This window comes from Leptonychotes weddellii, chromosome 15, assembly GCF_054177405.1.
Source record: "Leptonychotes weddellii isolate Sample4059 chromosome 15, ASM5417740v2, whole genome shotgun sequence".
NCBI classification, from domain to species: Eukaryota; Metazoa; Chordata; class Mammalia; order Carnivora; family Phocidae; genus Leptonychotes; species Leptonychotes weddellii.
The window spans coordinates 18688563-18699388 of record NC_138383.1 but is presented as its reverse complement, the minus strand read 5'-3'; the positions used below and the strand labels follow the sequence as shown (position 1 = coordinate 18699388).

The window sequence follows — 10826 nt, the reverse complement described above, 5'->3', positions numbered from 1 at the left end:
ATCAAAAAGGAAAAGATAAACTAAAAAAGACTTTTAAAACACTGTTCTTGATCACCAGTGTAACTATTATGTACCCACGTCTATCTTTTTAGGTACCTAAATTATTCATGGCATTCGCCAATATTCTTTATGTGTATATTAGGATGAAAAAAAAATCTGCCAAGGCAGGTGCAAGGGCTAAAAGAATACATCTTCCTGTTTCCTTTTGTTGCCTCTGTTTAAAAAAAGGAATCGCCCCTGAGAAAAGCCTCTTAGAAATGCCTCTAGTGGAAATTTCTGGAATGAAACTGAACAGACTGCTGTACAAAGGGGAAAAAGAAAAAAACAAAGCAAGCCACAGTGGACAGTGGTGTCAATCCAAAGGTGAGATGTCAGCAGAGGAGGTGTTTCTTTCCTACGAACTCTATAAAAGGTCAGCTCATCCACCACTGGGAGACAGACTGCTCCAGCCATCCAGAAGCTACAGGTGCTCCCTCCTAAAATTCCCAATGGAATTCACTCGCAGAAGCCTCCGTAGAGGCTTGAGTTCCTCCTCACAGGGCTCTGCACTCAGCATGAGTGGCTCCATGTATAGGAACGGGGGCACACAGCACTTCACGGCTGCACCCAGCGTCTATGGGGGAGCTGGAGGTCAGAGCATCCGCATCTCAAACTCCAGACACATGATGAACTATGGGAGTGATCTCACCAAAGGAGACCTGTTTGTTGGTGATGGGAAGATGACCATGCAGAACCTAAATGAACGCCTAGCAAGCTACCTAGAAAAAGTGCAGTCCCTGGAACAGTCCAATTCCAAACTTGAATGGCAGATCAAGCAGTGGTATGAAACAAACACGCCCAGCACCAGGGACTACAGTGCATATTACCAACAAATAGAAGAGCTGCAAAATCAGGTAAGGGATGACACCTGTGTTTTCTACTCCACTGTTGAGCTGCAGGATATATACCAAGAAAGCATGTATGTTAGGTGGGTCCAAACGGATGTTATAAAGCAATTAGGCTGAAATGCTACATCTATAAAATGGTACATTCTACCATCTATCCTTAGTGCTGGAGTAGCTGACTACATAATTAGATGACTGTAAATATTTTTTTCACTTTTAAAAATCTAATTACATGGAAAATATGAAAATATAATCTGTATTTTTGTCAGTTTACCAGGACAAGTCTAACTGGATAGTAAATATTTTTTTCTCTGAAAAGAGCTAAAATTTTTATGTGATTATGAATCTCAGGTTTTTTTCACCTGGTTCTCATTAACTTTTGAATTCCCAGTCAACTTAGAGATGTTCCTCCTTTAATTTATGTAAACATTGTAATATAAGTATTAAGATACTATATCATAAATTTCAATGACAAAGTGAGTCAGCATGGAAATAAGGGGAAGAGATGTAAGTATTAATGGCATCCAGATTTTTTTAAAGATTTATTTATTTGAGGGGCACTTAGGTGGCTCAGTCGGTTAAGCGTCTGCCTTCGGCTCAGGTCATGATCCCGGAGTCCTGGGATCAATCCCCACATCGGGCTCTCTGCTCAACAGGGAGTCTGCTTCTTCCTCTCCCTCTGCCTGCCGCTCTGCCTACTTGTGAGAAAGAGAGAGAGAGAGAGCAGGAGGAGGGGCAAAGGAAGAAAGAGAATATCAAGAAGACTCTCTGCTGAGCTCGAATCCCTATGCAGGGCTCAATCCCAGGGCCCTGAGATCATGACCTGAGCCAAAATTAAAGAGTCAGCTGCTTAACCGACTGAGCCACCCACATGCCTGAACGACATCCAGATTTTTAAATGCCCTGTTTAATGATACCATCATCATCACAAGCAGTTCACAAACCACTTCTACAGTAACAAAATGTTCTATTGCCCCCAATTCAAAATTGTTGCAATCATATCACAATCCACTCCCACGGAAGGTGGAGTTCTGTTTTATCAATTGTGTGCAATAAAGGAAGTGGACTTTGCTCCTAATTGAAAAGTTCAAATATGACAGGAGCACTTGCTCTGCTTTCAAATTCTTATCTCATCAAGGAAAGAATCCCTTTCCAGCAAGTCTCTTTTCCTTGCGTTTTTATTAGACATCAGTGCAATTTGAACCAGATTCCACTGGAAGTTACTTTGGGGCTTTCAGGAACTATGGGGAGGTGAGGCAAAGGTGTCTAAATTGTCTTTCTGCCAAAAGGTCATTCTTCTCAGGCTCCCACTAAAAACATTCAAAATCAGCAAACCATTCTTCCCTACCTGTCTCATGATTCATGTTTCTGAGTCTACTTTGGATCAGCCCAAACACATAGACACAGCCATCTATTCCATTTAGCAGGGCAGACTCAGTATATGAAGGCAGCTCTCTCTGGGACTGGATCTGCTGAAAGAGACATGTCATTGTAACATCTTCTACAAGCAGAGAAGATCCACATACATCATAGAGAACTCACCCTTAGGTAACCCTGTTTTTAAGATCGAGAGCTTATCCATCCTGACAGCTCCAGTGCCTAGCACAACTCTCACATAGCAGTTGTCCATTCATTCAGCCAATATTTAGTACATACCAAGTGCTGGGCCCCATGCTGGGCATTGGGGAATATGACGGTGAACATAATGTGATTTAGGGGGGAAATAGGCACAAAGGCAACATACCTCCCACACAGAGGGATAAATTCTAGCAAGGAGGGCTGTGTAGAGCACTGAAAACACAGGCAGTTCATCCAGTTCTGCCTTGAGGAATTCATTGAGGCTTCCTTGAAGCAGATATCTAAGGCAAAATGTGGAAGAGAAGTAGTTCACCAAGCGAGAAGGGCTAACAAGAATATTCTAAGCAGGAACATCAAAGGGAAGGCACTCAGTGGGGTTTGATGGCTCAAGTTGAATGAAATTTTCCTTTTGTAAAACCGTAAGAAAGCTCACCAAACCCTGGAGACCAGAGGTACATTTTATGACTCAATTATGTTAAACGGCCATATCATCACTCTTCCTATTTTCATGTGGAAATTCTTGAAATAAACATCATCTTTGATAGAATAATGTTTGTATCTGAGGATACACTCAATCATTTGAAACTCCTGTCCAGTTGAAAATGTCATTCTTTCTCATATATTTTCCAGATTAAAAATGCACAACTGGAAAATACACATTGTGTCCTGCAAATTGATAATACCAAACTGGCTGCTAAGGACTTCAAGCTGAAGTAGGTTCTAACACCGTGGTAAACCTTCCTGAAAAGGGATTCCCTGTAGTAGTCCTTCATGACACTCAGCTTTCCACATTCTTGTTGGTAAAGGAGCTACCTTAAGTAATTTCAGAATCTGGGAGTTTGAAGGGTGTTAGGAGCTATCTGGTCTAGCCCAGCACTCAGGGCTACACTTCCCTCTCCCACATTCCTAACATTTTGTCACCCAGCGTGTAACTGAACACCTCCAGTAACTACTACTGTTTTCTACTGGTTAGCTCTGGCTGCTAGACCACTCTTTTTTAGTAACCTCACATCTACCTTTTCGCCCACTGAACCTAATTCTGCCCTTTGGAGTAATACCAAAGTGATATACAACTGCCCATCTGCAGTAGTGCCCTTCTGTTATCTAAAGTGAGCCATGTGTCTACGTGTGGTGATTCTCCAAGTGAGTCATCCATGCTCCTTCAAGTGCCTGCCAAGTGTATGGCCCAAGTTCCAGGGGGCGACTTTTGATGCTTCTGAGTTTGCTGGTGTTTTATGATAGAGTCTGACAAACCAAATAACTAAGACTATGATTAAACCAGCTCAGATTGTGTTCACTCTCTTGTAACCATATCACACCACATATGATCACAGCTGTTCCTCATAAATGGCCCCTACGCTAGGGCTTTCTTATTCTGAATGTGTACAATGCGTTGGTACTAAAAAGTCTTTTGTGGTTTAGAAGGGTAGGAAAGCAGATCTGAAGATTAAAGCAGTAAACATTATTAATTCCAATTTTACTAAGTCAGCACCTGAATATGCCATTGCAATATCATTTTTTAAAGTTTTGCTACTTTAATAAAAATGAGAATATGTAAGATTTTGGGGAGAATCATGAATTCTTTACAATAATTCACTTTTGATGCATCTGCTTACAAAGTAATAAAAGTAAATTGATCGTGCGTATTCATTAAGTAAATATAACTAACCATTATTTAATATCTATAATGAGAATCTTTTGCTGACACATTAATTAAAGCAAAATATTTTTTATTTCTTTTAAAATATATTCTAGAATTTAGAAACATTTAAGAGTTATTTCAGATTGCTTTTTTACCAATCACTCCAAATTACAAAGATTATATTATGGAGCAAATTATCTGATTCCTAGGTTCTCATGAACATTTTTGGAATGTATAAAGAGGGACACATCATTAGTTTTTGATGTAGTGTTCAGTGATTCATTAATTATGTATAACACCCAGTGCTCATCACAACAGGTGCCCTCCTTAATACCCATCACCCTGTTACCCCCTCCCCTCTGAAACCCTCAGTTTATTTCCTGGGGTCCATAGTCTCTCATGGTTCATCTCCCTCTCTCATTTCTCTCCCTTCAGATTTCCCTCCCTTCCCCTATGGTCCTCCATGCTATTGCTTAAGCTCCACATATGAGTGAAACCATATGATAATTGTCTCTCTCTGCTTGACTTACTTGAATTAGCATAACCCCCCCAGTGCCATCCATGTTGATGCAAATGATAGGTATTCATCCTTTCTGACGGACACTACATCAAAAATTAATGATGTACTATACAGTGGCTAACTGAACTGATATAAATAAATAAATAAATAAATAAATATCTGGTAGAATTTAAAAAAAATAAAGAGGGACACAGTGTATTGAAATAGATCCTCATATACCACATAAAAACATCTCATTATATTAAGATTCTGTCTTCTATAATGGCTTCAAAAGGACTCAATTATCTCTGCATACCAATTAATTCACAGGTATGAGACTGAAAGGGAGCTACGCCTAATAGCGGAGAGTGATATCCAAGGCCTGAATAAGGTCTTGGGTGATCTATCCATGACTAGAACAGACTTGGAGATTCAACTTAAAGAACTGAGTAAAGACCTGGATATCCTCAAAAAAGAACATCAGGAGGTGAGGAAATATTCAGAAGTGGTGTTGGGAATGACAGAATGACTCTAATAATGATAATGGTGGGGGGGGAGGCTGGTAAAGAAAATGACAATAATAATGGTGTGAGCGGTCAGGGTTCAATGACAGAGCAGTACCTAGACTAGAATAAGCCCTACCTAAGTTACTGTCTTTCTTTTTTACTCATCCCCAATGAAAGAAGCCATAAGACTTATGTCTTTTCTACTTAGCCTCACGTGAGAATGTGCTTCAGACTATAATCAGGATTTTTACTTTTGTAGGAAGTGGACAGCCTATACAGACACCTGGGCAATACTGTCACTGTAGAATTGGATGCTGCTCCAGGCCTGAACCTTGGCACCACCATGAATGAAATGAGGCAGAAGTATGAAGTGATAGCCCAGGAGAATCTTCAGAAGGCCAAAGAACAGTTTGAGAAACAGGTAATAACATAATTCTGACGGGTAAGCAAATGTGTAGAAGCTGTCCTTCAAAAAAAGATAACTCATTTTCTTTCCTTTCTCTTTCTCCTTACTCATTTATTTTTTTTCATTTTTGGAACTTTAGACTCAAACTCTGCAGCAACAAGTCACAGTGAGCAATGAAGAGTTAAAAGAAACTGAGGCTCAAGTAAAGGAGCTGAGACGCATCTACCAGAACCTGGAGATAGAACTCCAGTCCCTCCTCAGTCTGGTAAAACACGTCTAACTTCCTACTCTCAACGCAGTGTGTGTTTACTAAGTGCCTGTGTGAGGAATTCTGGAGATACAGAAACCTCTAGGAAATAACCCCTCTCCCTGCAGAGCTGGCAGGGAGACAGGCCAAGCCACTGACTATAACTGAAACACAGAAAGAAATCCAGGACAAGAGCAATGTGCTGCAAGGATGCAGAGGAACAAGTAGATCTGGAAGACTTCACACCGAAAGTGGCATTTCAACTAGATCGGAAAACTTGAGATGAATTTGTAGTTGGAGAATAGGGGTAAACAAATCAGTTTGCAGGCTAAACAAATCAGTCAGCTCCTGATAAAATTATGCTGTGTTAACAACCCCCAAATTTCAGTGGCTTACAACAAAACTACAACACTACATCCATCATCCATCCATCGCCTGCAGCTCTGCTCCATGACATTCAATTCCAGGGGGTAAGGCTGAGGGAGGAGACCCCGGCCAGGGCATGCCAGTGTTATAGCAGAAACAAAAGAGCAATAGCCAGACCATCTGATAGCTCCTAAAGCTTCTCCTCAGAAAAGGCACTTGTCAGTTTTACCTACCTTTCATTAGCTGAGGAAGTCACATGACCAAATCTGGTATCAGTGGGATGAGGAAATCTAATCCTCCCCTTGGAGGGGCACCACAAATCACAGGGAGAGGAGGTAAATACGGAGAACTAGAATACAATGTACCACAGTAAGAGAACAGTGAGTGTGAAGCTAAAAACAAACAAAAGACCCTTAGAGGTCATAGCAGCTGGCTGGGGCTCAGGAGCTGGTGGTCCTAGCAGCTGGCTGAGGTCGCCTAGATGGAAAGAGTGGGAGATAAAGCTAGAAATATGAATTATGCTCACAGTGACTAGCTGTGGGAATTCTCCTCAAAAGAAATTAAAATTGAACCACCTCTTAAGTCTTCCACTAAGAAACATCCACTTTTTCTTGTGCTTATAGAAAGAAACTTTGGAGCGTACACTAGAGGACACCAAAGATCGTTACAGTGGCAAATTGGTCACCATCCAGGCAGTACTGGACAACCTAGAAGGCCAACTGAAACAGATTAGGACCGATACAGAACGCCAGAGCAACGAATACAATATCCTCCTTGACATAAAAACCCGGCTTGAGCAGGAAATTGCTACTTACCGCCGCCTTCTGGAAGGAGAAGATGCTGTCAAGTAAGGCTCTTAGAATCAAGGAATATGTGCCACTGCCTACATGCTGTGCATTAAACCCTGGCACTCATTCCCCAGCACCAATGCAATCCCTAGCACAAAAGCAATTACACACACCAACCACCAACAACAAAACAAAAATATACCAAAAGTATGCCCATCCCCAAAATACCAGGTACAGCCTTTGTACTTGAGGTCATGTGTAGGGCTGACTTAGAAGATGGTTATACAGTAAACAATACAGATCATGCTTTTGCTAATTTTTATGATTAATACATAATTGGAAGTACAATGACTTTTAGAAATTCTCCTTGAGAGGTCATGAAATGAACAGGCCACAGAGGTCTGTGGGAACCAGTTTGAGAATCATCACTGTTGCCACAGAAACTGTCTTCAACTACCACACCCAAGAAACTCAATAAGAGAACACAAGATTTAAACTTCCACTGTAATTTTGTTATTTTAATTACAAAAGCTTCTAGTATAGTGTAAATAGGTCAGTTTTGAAGATACAGATAGATAGATAGATGATGATAGATGATAGATAGATAAATAGATAGTTATAAAATAATATGTCAAGTTGAAAAGTAAGAAACTCAAGTTCAAAGTAACAAGCATGGTAAAAGCAGAAAAAATACAAACACAGCATTAAGACACACATCACACAGACTTTGTTTTGAAACAGAAAATGCAGGACAGCCCTTCATTTTCAACATGGCAATAACACTTTTTCCTGTTTCTTTTTCTTTTCTTAAAAAAAAAAAAAAACAGAACTCCAGAACTTGCGATAAGCATCCTGGACGAGAGAAGTAAGTGTTCTAATCTCACGTGTTTCCTGTGAGACTAACTCCTCACTCGGTAACTTACCACTTATTAAATGCCACTGGTGAAAAGTAAATAGAGATCAGTTCTCAAGGGAGCAGATACTACCCTAGGGATTCTGAAAATCAGGCACATTACATAAACCCCCAACATGGAAAGTTTGTCACACTCCCACAACAGGGTGACTTTCTTGGCCCAAGCTATTGCTGTCCTGAGACATCCTGGGATCCTGAAAAGAAAAAAAATAAGATGAAAAAGTGCATTTGGCTTAATTCAATATTGTATATTTCTCTTTGGGGGTGGGCATAGAAAATTTGTGAATTTGGGGACAGTGGCATATTTTCTGCATTTGTTTATAATTTGGACAAGATTATTTAAGAAAAAGAATGGGTTTCTTTTTCTTTTAGGAAAAAAATATGTATAAAATAATAATGATTTAGAGTTGAATGTTATAGACCCACAGAGTCATGTTCCTGAGTTAACATTTCATACTTAAATCTAAACTCAGATATAAAGAGAAAAAAGAAGATTACAACAGTCGTGGAAGAAGTGGACGGCAAGGTTGTGTCATGTAAAACCGAAGAGGTGGAAGAAGATTTGTAAACAGCTACCTGGAGATGCTGCTGAGGGTGTGAAAGAAATGTAGCTATAATTTTTGCTCCCTATAAGAAAGCAGCCATCAGACAGCACCATTAGTGCTTTGTGGTAATCAGAAGGGGACAAAAGCCCATTTATCAGTCTCTGTAATTGAATATAAATTGTTTTACTCAGAGGAGCTGCAAATTACCTACAAAAATGAAATCCAATGAGCACTAAGACATTTAAAATATCATTACCACCATCTTTTTACGATGAAACACATTAATTATAAGCTGGAGACCACCTAATATCAATTCGTTAATGTTCCTGAAAATTACAGCACATTTGATTTACACTAAACCTCACAGAGCAGAAGAATCCCTGAAAATTGCACATAAACTGCTCTCTCTAATTTTTCCTGTTTCTGAATTGCAAAATCTCCTTTCAGGGGCCCTTGGATTCTTAAATGAGCCAATTTCTTGGTTAATTTCATTGGATTTTTGATATTTGTACAATCCTCCTAGAAGTTATATCTGCATTTTTTCCATTGTCTTTTATTTTATTTTATTTTAAGATTTTATTTATTTATTTGACACAGAGAGAGCGAGCACAAGTAGGCAGAACGGCAGGCAGAGGGAGAGGGAGAAGCAGACTCCCCTCTGAGCGGGGAGCCCGATGCAGGGCTTGATCCCAGGACCCTGGGATCATGACCTGAGCCGAAGGCAGACGTTTAACCGACTGAGCCACCGAGGCGCCCCTCCATTGTCTTTTAAAACTCAACTCAGCTATTCGAATAATTTGAGAGTCAGGCTCCAATCACAAATGCTGAGCAGAATAAGAATGAAGCACATTATCTTGAAGTGGGAGTAGATGAAATGCAAAATTAGTGAAACCCTTCTCAAGGCAGAATGCCTCTCCTTATGACAATAAACTGCATAAATCATCAGGTGTTCTCTTTCTTTATGGGGTAAACGTGTAAATGTTTCTCACCTTTTTTTTAATAACAGCTTTAATGAGACATAATTCACACACTGTAAAATTCATCCTTGTGAAGTGCAAAATTCAGTGGTCTTCAACATATTCACAGGATTGCGCAACCATCACACTGTCTAGTTTTAGAATGTTTTCATCACTGAGAAAAGAAACCCGGCAGCAGTCATCCCCCCATTTCCCTTCCCCCACGTCCAGCCCTGGCCACCACTAATCCACTTCCTCTCTCTATGAATTTGCCTACTCCAGACATTTCCTACAAATGGAATCATACAATATGTTCTTTTGTGCAGAAATGTTCATAGCAGCATTATTCATAATAGCCCCAAAGTGGAAACAACTCAAACGTCCATCAACTAATCAAAGGTAAACGAAATGGGGTATGTCCATACAATAGAATATTATCTGGCAATAGAAAGAACAAGGTACTGATACATAATGCAACAGGGATGAACCTTACTTATGAAAACACTATGCTTACTGAGGGAAATCAGACACAAAAAGACACAGACTACAGACTGTATTCTCACCCATTTTGCATTTCCTGCCTGTGCAGTAATTGCCTTGCAAATGTTTACAAGAAAAAATCATTTTGCCCTCTCTCATTGTATTCTAGTAAATTAATAGCTTGGATTTAAATTTTTTTTTTAACGATTTTATTTATTTATTTGACAGAGAGAGAGACAGCGAGAGCAGGAACACAAGCAGGGGGAGTGGGAGAGGGAGAAGCAGGCTTCCCGCAGAGCAGGGAGCCCGATGTGGGACTCGATCCCAGGACCCTGGGATCGTGACCTGAGCCGAAGGCAGACGCTTAACGACTGAGCCACCCAGGCGCCCGGATTTAAATTTTGATATGTAAGTTTGTAAGTAAATAGGATTTTGAGTGTGATTATATTGAAAATAATAATGTGATTTGCTTAAGGATAATAATATCCACCATCTACTGAGCACTTACTATGAGCTAAGCAGTGTGCCAGGCATTTTATATGCATTTCTCATTTAATCCTCACAATAACCCCATGAAGTAGAAGTTATTAGGTTGAATCATATGAACTTGCCAATATGTAATCATTTTTTACCTTTAAAAAAATAGCAATTTCATCTGGTTTGACCTTATTCTATTCTCCCCATTTTACGAATGAGGATTATATATGAAGACATGAAATAGGTACTCTCCCAAAGTCACAGTTACCAAGTAATGGAGCAGGACTGAAACTTAGGACTGTTTGTCTGAAGTCATGACACTCTTTTAAGCAATTAATTACATGACAAGCAATTGCAGAGTCACACCTGAAATGAGTATTTGCCTGTTCTTAGTTGTTTTGCTCTTTTCTGCCATTTTCACTAGCCAGACACTTACAACAGCCAAATGTCACAAATGTGGTCCAGCCAGCATCCCACATGACTGGATTTACCACAACTTTTGTCAGAAAAAAATATTCTATTCTCATTCCTTTGCTTTT

At 39.9% G+C, this 10826-nt stretch overlaps 1 protein-coding gene across 2 annotated transcripts; it reads left to right on the top strand.

Moving 5' to 3' along the window:
* Positions 1-219: 219 nt before the first annotated feature.
* On the top strand, positions 220-9317 carry KRT20 (keratin 20). Of its 2 annotated transcripts, XM_006745145.2 has the most exons (8): positions 220-893; positions 3093-3175; positions 4934-5090; positions 5369-5530; positions 5655-5780; positions 6752-6975; positions 7744-7781; positions 8303-9317. In XM_006745145.2, exons 1-8 carry the CDS (start codon positions 258-260, stop codon positions 8395-8397), a joined length of 1521 nt encoding a protein of 506 aa, XP_006745208.2. In that variant the 5' UTR covers positions 220-257; the 3' UTR covers positions 8398-9317. The 2 variants fall into 2 exon arrangements, with proteins under 2 accessions (XP_006745208.2, XP_081661141.1); XM_081805015.1 differs by lacking the exon at positions 7744-7781.
* The last annotated feature ends 1509 nt before the right edge of the window (positions 9318-10826 follow it).

Coding starts and splice junctions, on each gene's coding strand:
- KRT20 (XM_006745145.2), top strand. CDS start 258: ATGCCTCTAGTGGAAATTTCTGGAATGAAACTGAACAGACTGCTGTAC. Junction 5,531..5,654: donor AAGAACAGTTTGAGAAACAG/GTAATAACATAA, acceptor TTGGAACTTTAG/ACTCAAACTCTGCAGCAACA. Junction 5,781..6,751: donor TCCAGTCCCTCCTCAGTCTG/GTAAAACACGTC, acceptor TTGTGCTTATAG/AAAGAAACTTTGGAGCGTAC.